The sequence below is a fragment of the Bubalus bubalis genome, chromosome 22, assembly GCF_019923935.1.
Source record: "Bubalus bubalis isolate 160015118507 breed Murrah chromosome 22, NDDB_SH_1, whole genome shotgun sequence".
Taxonomy (NCBI): Eukaryota; Metazoa; Chordata; class Mammalia; order Artiodactyla; family Bovidae; genus Bubalus; species Bubalus bubalis.
In genome coordinates, this window is record NC_059178.1 from 27,650,144 (window position 1) to 27,666,510 (window position 16,367).

The window sequence follows — 16,367 nt, forward strand, 5'->3', positions numbered from 1 at the left end:
CCCATGTTAACTTAGTACTTTATCATCTTACTCATTTTAGTTTGTGAAATAATTTATTTTCTTTAGTTTTTCTTAATGTGTGTATATGTAAAGTGAGGTTTAAGTTTCTTACAAATAATTTCTTTCAAAGTGAGTAGCTTAAATCAAAAGATACTTTGGTTTTCTTTGGCTTCATTTATGAAGGTTATACTCTTTTTCTCATTCCCTTGTTGTTCTTTTTATTTTTCTCTAGATATTTCCTAAGCTATATATTAACATTCATTATTAGAAACAAGTTGGCACTAATTCTCATGATGAACTAGCTGGCAGTGACTTGAAAGGTGAAAACTTGCCAGTGCTTCTTGCATTTTCATAGGGCTTCTTCTAAGACTGTGTGCTTTTTATGATTCAAATGACTATATCATTGGCAAAATTTTAGGCACAGGAAAAAGTTCCAGGAGTTATTTTTGGGTGAGAGGTATTGGATTAACATATGTGATTGTTTAACCTGTTTATAAAGGGGAGAAGGATATACTGGCAGCACTCACTGTATGCCGGGCACTGTGTTGGCATTTCACATGCATTATGTTTGTGTCAACCCTGCTTTAATAAATTAATTTGAATCGCTTTACTTGGTATTTATAATTTGCTTTAGTTACCTGCTGGCAGAGTGACAGTTTGGGAAAGAATCTGAAAGAATAAAAATTTAAGTCATTCTCTTGTTTTTAGATTCTGTGTATTCTGCTGTTGTGCTTGAAACTTTTTGTTAGATTAAACCCTATTTCAAAAATGTTTCTTGAGCACTTGTTTTATAACCAAGTCAGAGATGTATATGATCGTTCCCTGCTATAAATTAGTAATCTCTTGACAAACTGTGACTTAACAGTAAAAGCTACTCTTGTGTATAGGGATGTCGTCGGTGCTGTGAGACACATGTGAAGTGAGTTCAGGTCCCAGGCTTGTGTAAAGCGAGTCTCAGCTGGTAACTCTTATTGATCCTCTAGTCGCTCTGGTGTTTTCAGTGGAAAAAACTGAGTCTCAAAGAAGTACACTGACACTTGGGTCTTGAACTCAGTTTTCTTGATTCTTAAGTCCCTATTCTTTCCTCTGTGTCATAAACAGTGTCTACAAGAGAGGGTTGACAGAACAGGAAGGTAGAAAGGAAGGAATGTGTTGTTACTCCTGTTTAGTCTAGTTCTGAACTCCAGGAATCAGAAAGTTTTCTGTTTGTATTTTAAGTTACGGAATTTTCGTTCCTGTGCAAAAGTGCGAAAACTTACACATACCCTCCCAGGAGGTTTGTCGGGTTGGTTGTGGAGCCTTTGAATATAAGGAAATAGTGACCCCTAGTGGCTAAAGGATCATGAACATCTTCATGAAGATAAATTGTAAAACTATTATTTGGATGAGGAAGAATAAATGAGCTTGGTCTGTTTAGCAATTAAAGAAATACAAATGTGAAATTATGAACTATTATTAACCATTCTTGTCAAATTAGCAAAAACAAACTTCAAAAATTGCTAGCCAGGGAAGTGGGAAATGAGTACTCTCTTCACACTGCAGTTGGCTGAATCACTTTTTTAATTTTTGAGAGACCATCCTGACAATATATATACAAACCTTTACAATAAACATGCTTTGATATAGTAATTCCACTCTTGGGTATGTAACCTGGGGAGAAAATCCAGAAGGGGTAACATTTATGCATGGAAAGGTCTTTTTAAAGAACTAATAGCTGAATGGGTAAGTGATTATTATATTGGTTTGCTAGATTATTTTAACGTCTTTATAAGCAATTCAGATACATAGACAGTTGTGTTGGGAATCAACACATTTTTTATATAGTGACGAGCAGAGAATCATCATGTGTTAGGCACTGATTGTATATTAAGGGTTGAACTAAACACTTTACACATAGTATCTAATTTATTCTTTTTTTTTTTTTTTTCAACTGTCACATTTTAATGTTTGGCCAGTATTTAGCACATATAATTCCTACAATATTTATATGAAGATACCCTTACATAGAGATGGCTGAATCAGTCAGAATTCTAGCTGCTGATGTTTGGGATTTTCATTTCTTCTTTCACCCAGATTGTGCCTGCTTTTCTTTTTAGCTTACTAGCCAGCAGATAGCTAACGCGCACACCTTTGAAACTTACCATGGTCCTCACTCCTTCCTTTAGAGAAAGGAAAGACTTTCTTGGGAGCTATGAAAAATGTACGTGTCTCCAGGGTATGGGCCCCTTAGCCACTTTTCCAGAGTCTTCCTGGTTTGCTCCCCTTCCTGTGGTTGTGCTGCTGTACTGCATAGTGCTAGCAGCTTGGGGGCTTACGGTTATCGTTCCCTTCTTTGTAGTCACATCTTGAACAGGCCTAAAGCCTGGCTGTGTAATTGTAGACTTGGAAAGACCACCCTGGTCTTGCATCTTAGAAGCTGTAGGAGACTGAAATTTGTTTCTTTCAACTGTTTTAAATCAAGTTAGAAACTTAGCAGATATCTTAGATTTCTTCTTCTCTATTCTGTACATTTTATTAGTTACCAAGTCTTCTTAAATATTTCTCATAACTCTTTCTACTCCTCTATCATATTCTGTCTTACTTCAGATGTCCACCACCACCGCCCCTCCCAATCTGATAGTTAGAATTGTTGTAGGATATACCTGAATAAGGGCCACCTAACTCCTCTCCCTGTCTTCTAATTGACTCTTACTACCTTGTGAAGAAGGATTGTTCTTTATTGTTCAGTTTTTAAAAGCTTCATCTCCACAGTGTTAGGTAACTTGTTAGTACTGGAGCTGGAATTGGAATCCAGGAACATTAAGATTCTGACCAACCATGTCTTACTGCTTCCCATGAAGTTACTATGTCCATAGCAAGGTCTAAGCTGGGAAGGTCCAATATTCGGTTGTTTAGGTGAAGAGGTGATCAGTGAACAGTATTGTTAAGTGACACAAGGAGGGGTGAATGTGTGTCAGAAGGAAGGAGGATGAGTGAAAGGTGAAGGTGGAGCCAAGGGTGGTGGGCAGGTGGGGGTCAGAGAACCAGAGCAAGCTTAAGAAATCATTATACACGCAGAACGCAGATTAAGTGGAGAAGAGGAAGAAAAACAGGGAAATCATGATTACTCTGTGGAGGGCTCTGGCTTTAGAGATCAGGGAAAAGACTAGTTCAGAGCTCTGGGCTTCAGCCAGTGGCTGGGGGGAGGGTCCATGTTCTGGGAAAGGATGTGCTAGGTGGCAGTCCTCAGATGTGGATCAGTAAACCCCTCCCTCCTCCTCCTCAAGCTTTAGCAGTCTGGCTAATCTGGTTAGATTTTTATGAATGTTAGAAATCTATCTTATCTCAGTCGTTTGTCCTTTTAATGTTTCTTTCAAAAGTAGTTTAAGCACAAAAAGAAAACTGAAATCTAGTCTGTTTTCCCTGACCTTGGAGGAAGTGGAATTTTCGGTGTCATTCTTTCAGACAGGTAGGGAGACTGAAGTGGAACGAGGCCAGCTTAGCTGGGGTGTTTAAAAAAATGTGAGAATAAGTGACCAAGAGACTAGATCGAGGACAGAGGAGAAGCCTGTGGTAAATTCCTCTGTGTGGAAGAGTTTCCTTACAGAGAAGCAATGCATTTGGATACAAAAGGAGCTGTTAGAGTCACTCGGTTTATTTGTAGATGTTCACGCTTATGCTGTACCCTCTTTTTCACAGATTGAAGAATGCGTGGTATGCTCTGACAAGAAAGCAGCTGTTCTTTTTCAGCCGTGTGGACACATGTGTGCTTGTGAGAGTAAGTAGCCCAAATAGAACTTTCTCAGAATTATCATAAAAATAGAAAGCGAAGTAAATTATACCTTTGAATTTTTTTAAAAAGTAACTCACGAACAGAGGTGTTGGTAGCCTTTGAGACTCCCCATTTGTACGCGGTACAGATGCCACCACTCTCCCTCCTTAGTCCCAAGTGTTAGCGAAAGCTGGATGCACTGCATTCCCCCAGCTCAACTTTTTATTTCATTTATGTGTGAGCATAAATGAAATAAAATGACCTCTTTGTTTCCAAAAATGAACGTTGAAACATTTAGTATGGCCTTTTTCCACGTATAAAATGAACACATCTCCATTTGTCTACACCTTTGTGGAGCCTCTCCTGTGTACACTCTCCACTGCTGAACCACTCACAGCAGCCATTTGGGGCAATAATTTCTGGCCTTCTTAACCTTCCTTAACCTCTATGTCAAGAGAGCTTATAGAAATCTTTTCTTTATGGAGGTAATATTAAAATTTAAGAGGCGTTTTAACCTTTGCTTTTACATGTCTCCCTTGTTCTTTGCAAGTTAATATATTTAGTATTAATGTTCTCCCTTTTAATTTTTACTTGTCAGTGAAAGATTTTAAACATGTTTAACAATTTGTACTTAAATGGGCCCAAGCTAAAATATGGTGTTTCCTCTTATGAAATAGTTCAGTCACTTAGGTGTTGGTTTTTAATATAAAATCTGACTAAAGTAAAAAACTGTGTGATAGATTAATCTCATTGGCACAGATTTGCTTCAAGCATTGGTGTGTTTTTTTTTTTTTGGCCGCTTGTCAACTAAGAAATGATCAAGGTTTTCTGCTGTAACATTCTGCTCCAAGTTAATTGTTTCTGTTTACAGAGACTGGTATAATGGCTATTATCAGCTGTCAGAGGGCAAGAAAAAAGAGAATTCTGTCTTAAGTAAAAGAGCTCAGGTTATGCAAGTTTTCATAGCCTGGGAGTTAGCCAACATTTTCTGTAAAAGGTCAACTAGAAAACATTTTTGGCTTTGTGGGCCCCGTGATTTCTGCAGTAACAACTCAGCCCTTTCCAGCTGTTTGCTTCTGTCATTGTAGCGCACAAACAGCCTTAGACAACATGTAAACAAATGGGTGGGACTGTTTTCCATTAAAACTTGATTTATAAAAGCTTAGTGACCAGTTGAGTTTGGCTTGCAGTCTGTGGTTTGCTGACCCTGTCATAAAGCTGGTTATAGTTAATAGTTGGTAATATGGACTCTAGAGCCTTAGTGTAATATTTTCCCTCAGGAGTTCCCCAAAGTTTTTACATTATTTTTGCTTTAGAATATAATGAGAACAACTGCTGATTATATTGCGTTCTTAATTTGTGCCAACTATTGTAATCTCTTTTTGAGTATTTCCTCATTTATTTTCATAAGAAACCTAAAAAGTAGATTGCTTTCTCCATTTTACAGATATATTGTTATTGGTAAACATATATTTGCTAGAGAAGCTGAAATTGCGGGGGAAAAAATGTCCCTTTCTCAAGGAATATATAGTACAGCAGGTGGTCCAGTCTCCACAGCACAGTAATCAAGGAAGGAGAAGTTACAGCCCTTTGGACAGGCTGAAGACAGATTTTATATCAATAATATAACAACCTAACCTAATAGTTACAGGAATTTGAAATAACTTGTTGTTGCTCAGTTGCTAAGCTGTGTCTGACTCTTTGTAACACCATGGACTGTAGCCTGCCACACCCCTCTGTCCTGCATTATCTCCTGGAGTTTGCTCAAATTCCTGCCCATTGAGTTGGGGATGCTATCTATTTGAAATAATAGTGGCTACATATTACATACTCAGGCTGTTAAATTATAAACTCAAGAGAAAAAAGTCTGCCCTCAAATTGAAGACAAATCCCAAACCAGTTGTCTGCTAGCAATAGCTCCTACCTGGTTCATCTTGCCGAGGCCAGCATCTGACCCATCTCTGTTTAGGCCTTGGCAGAAGATCGACCTTGACAGAACATCTGTCCACCAGCATCAGCACTGCTGAGAGTCTATGACCCCCTTGTCCACATTGGTGATTTTATGCTTTGTTAAGGTTTACTATCATATCATAAAGATACCCTGCCACAGTTTTTGTTATTTTTCCTGTTTTTGAATTGACAAAGACACTTGGTACCATAGGCTAAGATATGGAGTACACTTTTCATAATAAATGCTAATGGGAAAGGTTGTTTTGAAGCGCTATGTGTTATTTTATAATTAATTAATAACTTTAGGTGTAACATTAATAGTCCATAACATAGAATTGTGCCTGAGAATGTCTTCTTTGAATGGGAAAGCATTCTACCTCTAATATAGAGGTATTAGAAAGATAGTCCATTATGATGAATTGTCCTGACTGCTAACATTAAAAAAGTAGTCACTAAGCAATTTCCTTGTTAGATTGCATCAATTTGATAGGAGGAAGAGAATTGTATAGTATATTTTAGGAATTTAAGAGACTAGTGATAAAATACTTACAAAAGAAAGTAGTCTTTAAAAATATCATGCTGGCAGCCTTATAATTCTTGTTGCAGTAGTTAAATTCATGAAAGGTCTCTCCCTCCTTTATTCTTAAGCCTTAAGATCTTGAAATATTTATGTTACATATTTAAAAAAAAATTTGAACCTTCCCCTCAGTTTATTCCAGTGTATTAGAAAATGCTGTTATTTTCATAACAGTGGGCTTTCTACTCTAGAGGCTACCAGTGAAAAATATGCTTTCTTCGGTGGGTAACATCTTGAGAAGGTAGAATTGTGTATCGCTGTAACTTAGTGTTTATCTCACTGTTAAATGAGTGGAGGGAGGCACCCCTGTTCACGTTTTCTTCTGTGAGATGTGTTGTGTTGCCATTTGCAGACTGTGCCAGCCTGATGAAGAAGTGTGTGCAGTGTCGGGCAGTAGTTGAGCGAAGAGTGCCCTTCATCATGTGCTGTGGAGGGAAAAGTGCAGAGGACGCCACGGATGATATCTGTAAGTGGGTTTTCTTACTTTGTCGGGATTTCCATAGACACGTCTTCTCAGAGTGCACTGTACTGCCTGCTCGTAACGCAAGGTATGTGACCTGAATCTACAAGGAACAGGTGCACTATGGGAAACCTGCAATTGTGTTTTTCTAACTTGTAATATTTTGGAGCTTTAAGCATTAGTCTTTTAAGGAAGTACCCATGTGTGTTTTATAACAAAGTATTGTTGTGTTCTTAAAGATACTTTGACTATTTTTAAGATGAAATTTATTGTGTCTCAGGGCAGGAGGACATCATATTAAAAATTATTTTTTCAGTTTACACATGTATTAACCTTATTCCTTTATATAATAGGTTTACCTAGTGTGTTTAATTATTTTATGAAATAGTCATTATTTGTGACAGAGTAACTATAGATAAATGGAAGTGTAACCCAGTGAACAGTGGAAAGATGAAAAGTAAGTTATTTACCTTCAATCTTCTGTACAGTTGACCCTTGAACATCATAGATTTGCACTGCCGGGGTCCACTTAAACTTGAATCTTTTTTTTTGGCCACACCACATGGCTTGTGGAATCTCAGTTCCCCAACCAAGGATTGAATCCAGGCCACAGCAGTGAAAGCCTGGAATCCTAACCACCAGGCCACCAGGGAACTCCCAAAACTTGGATATTTTTTAGTAGTAAATACTACGGGACTACATGGTTTGTGTGTGGTTGGTTGAGTCCAGTAATGTGAAGAAACTGTGGATTTGGAGGGCTGCTGTAAGTTATTTGTTGATTAACCCTTGTGTTGTTCAAGGGTCACCTGTAGTATAGTGGTATAAACATAGTTTTCATCTCTGCACGAGACGTAAACTGGATGGTCTCTTTGATTTCTTTGTTCTGTGTAGGATGAGGAATAACGTTAGTGTAGCCACTTTGTTTTTATCCCCAATAGAGCAGGGTAAAAATCCTGGGGACAGATTAACCAGAGTAAAAGTCCAAGTATCTAGAGAATAGGAAAAGTGAGGTAAAAAATTTCCCTCCATTGAGTAGGTATCATGGACCTTTCTTTCATGGAGTTCTTCATCTCGGATCAGTAGCAACAGGAGAGCCTTGGAAAACCCGGAAGTCTCTTTGTAGCGTGGATTATTGTCCACCTGAGTTAAACATGATTAGAAATTAATGTGTAAACCTATTACTTTTTGAAGATTATAAATGAAGAAGTTTAACATGAATGTCACTGCTGTATCTGTTGTCCACATGGGAAAAAAGTTTTTTAAGAGCATTCGAATAATAGTATCGTGTTTTTAATAAATAAAAGTAATAATTTTGAAATAAAAAAATCATTTTTGCTTCACAACAGTCATAACATTAAGATTCTTTGTGTGTGCTTTAGCCAGTGGGAATATTCCGGTGCTGCAGAAGGACAAGGATAATACCAATGTCAATGCGGATGTGCAAAAGCTGCAGCAGCAGCTGCAGGACATCAAAGAGCAGGTAACGGCGCTTCTCCACAGTGAAGAGCGACTCCCAAGAGCGCCAGTGCATCTTTTTCTAAAAAACTACTAGCGTTGTCTATAGCAAGCGTGGTTCATATTAGTGTATCACTTGTAGTATTTGAATATTTGCAGTCAGCAAGATCTGATTAGAAGATTTCATCAAGTGCTTGACAAACTAGGAGACGCACCACACCCAACATGAGAAAATGCTCCGTCACACGTTTCCTGCCTGTCAGATTGAGGGGGGAATGTTAGAAACTGTCAGTATCGAGTGTTCAGGCAAAGTACATAGCAGCTGCAACTCACACAGTGCTGATGGGAATATTAATTAGTAAAAACACTTTGGGAAAGTCTGTCATCATCTCATAAAACTAAATAAGATTTTGTTTGGGGATGAAAACTTGGAAAAAATAATCACACAGATAGTGTTTAAAATCGAAGGATGGTGGTTGTTTTTGGCTGGGACATGGGGGCAGTTTGATGAGTAGTGATGGTTCCGTTTCATGACCTAAGTTATTTACTTACGTTTGATCAGTTTGTGAGCTTTTATTAAACTGTACATTATGACCTGTGCACATTTCTCTATAGATGTGATACTTCAGTGAAAAAGAGAAAAAGATACACACACACATACTCTCCATAAGAAAAGCAAGGGAAAGATAAATGTTAAATTCAGAAACGTCGTTATCAGTGAGGGGTGTGGAGGGCGTATTCATGCCTAAGCTGGGTGGTGGTTATTTGTTTCTTAATATATTATACATACCAACAGAAGTACTCTTTCATATCTGCTTAATATTTAACAAAAGCAACATTAAAATGAAGACGTTACCTAAAACTTAGAGGTTCTGGTTTTAAAAAACAGTCTTTTTCCCCTCTTATCTTACCGTTTGACCCAGCAGTTAAATCTGGTTTAATTCAGAGGGTTGAGCAGGAAGGGCTTTCTTCAGTCGCAGTCACAGCAGTGCTGCCGTGCAGTGGTGCAGAGTCCCACGCTTGTCTTTTCTATCTGAAGTTTCTTCTTTCTTAGATAATCGTTATGTCCATATTTCATCACTAAAGTATTTAAATAGTTAAAGCTCATTTTCTGTGGAATGTTGAGGTTTCTTACCCCTTCAAGGTTACCAAGAGAAAGCATCTGAATAAGTCTCTTTAAATTTTAAACCTCCAATCTCTCTCTTACCCCAATGTCTCTTTAAAAAACAAAGATTTATTTTATATGCTATTAAGGCTATATTAATCCAAAGTAACTTAACCCTGGACTGCACAGATGTGTTTACTTTTGGAAATAAGAGTTATTAATTAACTACATAAACCTCTGGGAAGTTTAATGAAAAAGAAACTATTTTAGTTTTAAAAAGCTGCTTTGGCTTTTTAAAATAAAAACTGATTTTTCTATCCCTTTTCTTCTCAAAACTTCGACGATAAATGTGAAAGTTTACCTTGGAAGAATGGAGCCAGCAAGTGAGACTGTAGTTCTTTTTTTCTATCGTTTTCTTCACGATGATTTCTGATATTGTCAGAGTTGGTAATTACATTTTCCTATAGGCTTTAGGGCTGATTTATTAATCTGGACATTTTTATTTAATTATTTCATTTCTGTGTTATTTGGGAAAGATATAATTCAGAATGAAGTATTAAGATATATAATGTTTTTATAAACGTAAAATGTACTTTGTGAGTGTGTGATTTTTTTCTGGAAAAGTTCATAGAAATACACTCCTGAATTCTTCTCAGTTGATGAAGCTACATTTAGCAATGGCTAAGGTTAATTGTGTTTAACCAGAGGGTCTGTACTGAAGGCTGTGCAGCGCAGCTTCACGTCTAAAAGCAGGAGCTCTGGGGCCACACGCGCCCAAGCTCACATTCTGGCTCGTCTTTAGCGTCACTAAGCCTCAGTTTCCTCTTTTGAAGTGAGAGTGATACAAGCTTTGGGCCTGGATCACGTCTAGCATCGTGCTTGGCGTGTGTGTATGTTCTTAGCAATATCCTCCGCTGCTTCCTGCGATACACTGTGTTATTTTCATACAAGAACAACCTGGTACCTAGAGTTGAACAATCTGAGTCAGGCTGAAGGGGCTGTTTTCATCCTTTTCCTATTAGATTTTGGCATTTGCATTTTTAATTTTATGTACTATTTATTTTATATAGTACCATTTTATACTGACCTGACAGTACAGCCAGTATTTCTATTTTTATAAGGATGATATCTTAAAGATTCAAAATTTAAAAGTGTCCAGCAGCCAAAGATTATTTGACTACAACAACAAAAAAAGTAATGACTTTGCAGAGTTGTCAGATTATACTTTCAAACTAGAAAATAGCTCAGCATTTATTACTTTGTTTATTATCTCATATTGCAGACAATGTGCCCTGTGTGTTTGGATCGTCTGAAGAACATGATCTTCCTTTGTGGCCATGGGACGTGCCAGCTCTGCGGAGACCGGATGAGTGAATGTCCCATCTGTCGAAAAGCTATCGAACGGAGGATTCTTTTGTATTAACTAAGAAACCCCCTGTGTTCTGTTAGCGAAAATATTTTGGCTGTGAGATCTTAGTGAGCTTTTTAAGCTAGTTGGAGGTTCTAATGAATTAATTTTTAATTTCATAGTGTCTTTGCTAGAGTGTAATTAGACTCTAAACATACCAGAACAACGACAACAACAACAACAAAAACTCTACAAAACAGTGTTTGAAGCTGTGTATTTTTTGTTTTCCTTTCAATTGAAACATCAAATCCATGTAATTCATATATAATTTGCCTTCTGCATCTAAGGGAGAAAGTCCTTTAAGCATCTCCTGTTATTTTTTGTTTTCATTGCATTTTCTCTCATAGTTTATAAATGTTAGACCTCAAAAGATATACTTCCTTATGGTCAGCTGTCTTTCAGTTTATCATGATTTGTACAGTGAGTTGACACAGGTACCCAGAAAGGTCATGTATCATATGAAAGGTGCAAGTCAAACCATTATGCTTCATATATTACATGATAAAATTATAGTACAAGTTCTGCATGATTAAAGGAATACTGAAGTGAGGATTCTCCTTATAAGGTAACATAAAGTTATCCAAATGATTGTCTCTAAATTCTCAGAGAAAATGGAGATATAGAATGAGAGAATAGTGACTTTGCATTTAACTTATTTTCTGGATCAAAGGAAAATTGTTTCGCTTGTTTCAAAATGACTGAGACATGAAAAGTAAAACTAAGCAATCACAGTGGGTAACTGAAGGCAGGGCGGGTGGGGGCATCCAATAAAAGAGTGCCTATTAACTGTTAGAGTTGCCCTTCTTACATCAATTTGTACACTGTTTGTTCAGCCAGCTTGTAAAAAACTGTGAAAAATGGGCCTCAGTTTCCCCTGTGGTTCCTTACTCAGGCTTGATCTGACCAGTGAAATGGTGTTGCCCTGTTTGGGCCCCCGGGGTTCAGTTTACCTTTCCCGATGCGCCGAGTAGCAGGAATCCGGGAAGGGAAAAGCACTGTCCTCAGTAAGGCGCTGGCCCTCTCTCCTCGGCGTCAGTTCTGCCACCGTCACTGTCGCTGTCCTCCTCAGAGGCCTCCTTCCATCATCTTCTAGATAGTAGAGCTGACTATAAAGAAAACAGTCTCTCATCATACCTAACAATGGGGATATTACTTAACCTGTCAGCAATATCCAAGACCTTGTAAATAACTTAATTTAGAAAGAGTGACTAGGATATTTACAGAAATATGTCTGATTATCGGTGTTTTTGTTTTGTTTTACTCTGGAGCATCTAATTATTTTTTTCTCTTTCAACATCTGGAATGAATATACACATAAGTAAGTGTTTTGGGGTTCATTGCTGCTAGATTATACAAATATCACCTGTTTACAGTAGTATCTACTATATGTGTATAAGTTGACTCCTAAGGATAAGTATCTTTTTTGTGGGTTTTTTCCCCTTTGACTCTGGTTCTTATTTCATTTCTCCTGCTGCAACAATTAAATTGGAAAGTACAAGGTCTCTAGCCCTCATAATACCATGTTTCTGGCTCATTAATGCCTGCTGCCTCTGCAAGCCCTGGCGAGAGCAATGGTGCACTTTGCTGCCTTTCTAGTCTCGGTAATTCCGTATCTGCGTTTAGTGGCGTGACTTACCATTTAGAACAGTAAAAGTTTTTATAAATTTTAAATTTGAAAATTTATATTGACTGTACTCAGTTACCTAATAACAGGCTACTGAGGCTGTTGTTGAAGCCATATTTTGAAGTTATAAAAACATAGAATGTCTGTCCAGTGATGTTCACATAGAGAGACAAGACTATTTTCTTTCAGATCTGTAAACAGTGTAAGTCAGGGTTTTCCTCCACGTGCTGCCCATCTCTTTTCCACAAGGCCGACTATAAGGAGGGAGCACCTGGCTGACTCGTGCTTAGCTTGACCAACCAGAGAATTGTACAGTCCGGAGCTTTACTTCACTTAAATTCTTGTTTTAGGTCTTCTGAGCGACAGTGCTCAAGCTTACATCCCTAAAAGGCAGCTTCACCTTCCAGACTAGCTTATTTCCTCCATATTAAAAATACAATAACCTGTGAACTATTATAAAAGTCACAAAGTCACTGTAACTGTAGTGTTGTACACTTGTGGATTTTCTCCATTTGTACCACTTTGAAATTTGTCTAGTGAAAAGAAAATGTTTTTTCATTCGTGTTTTTAAGCACCTGAAAAATAATTTTAAATTTATTTTTGGTTTGTGAGAGAGAATAAGTTTAAGAGCATCATTATTTAAGTGACTTTCCTTTAATTCTATGAAACGGCTACCTCTTATCATAAGTCTCAGCAGTACTCCCAGTTAGGATGTGTCCTTGTCATGATCATCTTTTTATCTTGTGCCTCGAAGGAGCTTTTGCTTTTCCTAGAATCGTTAGGAAAGAAAAAAAAAAAAACAAAAAAAACACCAAAACTGTCATGCATTCACTCAGAAACGTATTTATTGGGCTTCAGGAGCAAGATACACAACACTGAAAAAATTGTCAGTTTCTAAGCACATACAGAATTTATCATGCAGCCATTGTGTATTTGAAGTATTCTTTTCAAAAAGAAGGGATCTAAAGATACTGATAGCATTTCTTCCTAATGCTTTGGAAGAGCTGTCATTAGGGTTCCCTCTCTGTACCCTCTCACCTCTACCATAGTTTTTCTTTTATTCTAATATTGTCAGCTTTGTGACCCAAAACATACACACAACTTAACCAGATGGTGCTATTCTAATAGTTTTTCTTCCCATAATTTAACATTGCTGTTTAAACTATAAACATATTTCATTTTGTTGGGAGCAAGGAAGTTTTTCAAGAGAAGGTCATTTTGTATTAGTATTGGAATATTATATTACATAAGTGTTTTAGTTTAGCTGGCCAAATTATGCTTGATTGTATGTAAATTTAAACATTGCAGATTGACCATCTAGCTACTGAGGCATAAAATTAATTGATAATGTTGAAAATAATTTTCTTAAATTTATGTCTTTGATGGCTTTAGCCTGTAAGAGCATTTAGGAAATTGCAATGCATGCTGCTTAAGATGTGTCCAATTCAAATTTCAAAGCTTGCTAGGTCATTTTTACGTGGCAGAAATAGCTGGTCTTGTATTGTAGTGTAATGTATTGCCCAATGCTGTTTTTTGTTTATTGTGAATTTTGGACCCTTTTGGACTAAGAATTATTTAAACTTATGAACTTGGAGAATTGGTGATGGAATTGGATAGAGGGGATGACAGGGATTGCAGCAAGTAGGAAAAGAAAAGTCAGTTTTTGAGTTTAGAGAAAAATGGAGATCATGTAGATTTTACCAAAGCAGTAACTGTAGAAGTATATTCACCTTTCTCATTTTGCAGAATTGAAACTGTACCCCTCAAGCAGCAGTCCTCTTCTCCCTCCTCCAGTGGAATAGCATTTTGATTAAATATAACTGGAGAAACAGCTGACTATCTTAAGAGTTTGTATTTGCAAGACCTACAGTGATGGTGAATAATCAAGTTTGGGGAAGACAGAATTTCTTTTCTCCCTCCCAGTCATCATCAGTCGTAATTGAGTAGGTTTTAAATATCTGTTAATTAGAAGGATTTATTTCATTTTGAGTCAGAGGGGAGAAGCACACTTTTTAAACATTGTAATTAGGTTAGCTTTGAATTTATACTAAATTGACAAGGTATTAGAACTTCACAAATTTTGTGTGCCTTGTTGTTGAAAATGTCAGTTTTCTTTAAGTCTACTTGTAACTGTTTTCAAGATGTTTTTTTCCTCTCAAAAAGGAATCTTAATTTTATTTGCTTGAGTATTATAATAGGAATGCTTACTGACATTACTTGATGAATCATGTATAGCCTTGGAACCTTTACATAGATGTAAAACTATAACAGTATTAATTACAGTTGTACTTCTTTAAAACACTAAAATTGAGGAAAAGCTATTTAATGCTGTCTCATGTATACATTGCTTTGCTACAACAAGGGGGACATTTTTTTAGGTTGAGCCTCAGTTTGCTGGTAAGTGGCTGGTAGTGGGTGAAACTAGAGCATAAAGATAGGAAGTAGATAGTAGAACTGGTGAGTTAAAGTGTAAGCTGCTGCATGGGCACGTTCTGCCTCCTTTTCTGCCAGAGTATTTTCCAGCGTTTATTCATATTTGTGACTAAGGAGGAGATGGAAACCTGAGGTTAAAAATGGAGATTTTTATTTTGTTGAGGAAGCAAAGGTGACTTGCCACATCAGTTTGGTGCCTAAATCCGTAACTGCAAGTTACAATTAATAATGAAATGTGTAAGAGAGATAATATTGGTGAATATTTTTTTTTCTTGTGCAGTCTATTTAGTTTTGTTTCATAAACATGACTTCTTCCCTCCAAAAAGCAAAGTGGTCTTGTAATTTTCTATAGAATAAACAAATGTGCCATTTTGGTCTGAAATCAATAATTTCAGGAAGTTATTGAAAGTTCTGACTCAGGGCTTTTTAACAGTTTAAGCAATTGTTAGTTATATTTTGGGAAAATCCATCTACATAATTCTTCAGTGCCTTGAAAGAATTATTAACTTGGCAGCACTACTAAAACTTGATAGAAGGTGGTCTTTGGTGTGCGTTTATCATCATACACACATTGATAAGTTGTATTTCTTAGCTCATGTAATAGCGATACTGTTTGTGTGCTGGGTTTGGGTAATTCTTTAAAGGAAGTTTTCTTAGATTTGCACTTGATCATTTTTTTTAATGGATTATTTATGGCCATGACACTGTTACCAGGAAAGTACTTCTATGTTAAGTCATTATGCCAAGTCCTATATCAGTAGCACCTGGGAAGAGGAGCTAGAATTCATACCTTTTGCTATTTTAGCAAAAAAGGAGAATCTGTTTGGAAAACAGATTGTCTTCCCCTCAAATGAAAAGAAGACCTTTTGTTTAAATGATTCGGTTAAAAAAACTTTTTTTTAAGAAAATCATGAATTGCATGACACTCTTTAACGCTGGTCTTACTTAGACTGAATCCACAGAATTTTCTGTTCAGTGTACTTGTGTCATTCTAGATACATTATATTTAGTGATAGAAGGCAGTTTAATTGACTCATAGCAGTGATTTGCTTTGTATTTTTTCCAGTGTTTTTTAGCTTTCATTTGATTAAAGTCTTGTTTGTGAATACAGTTTTTGTATGGCAAATGATTCTCATTTATTAGCTTTCTCTTAAAAAGTGCTTAGCAAGAGCTAAGCTTTTAAAAATAAACACAAACATTTACCATTAATAAAGTGTATGATGTAATATCATTATATAATGCTTTTCGCTGATCTTTTAAAACTATTCTCTATAGATGTAAACATGAATTTTGATTCCTTATGGCATTTGAAAACAAATCTCAATACATCAAATCTTTTTATTGGGAAGGAAATTATCATGTCTTTGAGAAACAAGGAAATATATCTCCAACTCTATACAAGACATGGGTGCTCACGTCTAGAAGGCTCTCATTGCAATTGTTTACATTTAAGGTACCTCTCTATCAATGGGGCCAAAGGTTTTCCTATTTTAACACCTCACATTCTCAGGATTAAGAGATATTGTAAAAGTAGTCTAAAGGATAAACTTGATAGAAAATAAATCTACTAGTCATGAAAGACTCAACTTCTATAAAAAGTTTAT

The 16,367-nt window shown here is 36.6% G+C and overlaps 1 protein-coding gene across 1 annotated transcript in view; it reads left to right on the top strand.

Moving 5' to 3' along the window:
* MIB1 (MIB E3 ubiquitin protein ligase 1) overlaps positions 1–15,997 on the top strand; it is a 76,319-nt gene extending 60,322 nt beyond the window's left edge. Inside the window, exons 17-20 of the mRNA XM_045164070.1 lie at positions 3,679–3,757; positions 6,631–6,744; positions 8,118–8,218; positions 10,581–15,997. Of these exons, the coding sequence (XP_045020005.1) occupies positions 3,679–3,757; positions 6,631–6,744; positions 8,118–8,218; positions 10,581–10,721 (435 nt within the window). The 3' untranslated portion in view covers positions 10,722–15,997. The remainder of the gene's footprint in view (positions 1–3,678; positions 3,758–6,630; positions 6,745–8,117; positions 8,219–10,580) is intronic.
* The last annotated feature ends 370 nt before the right edge of the window (positions 15,998–16,367 follow it).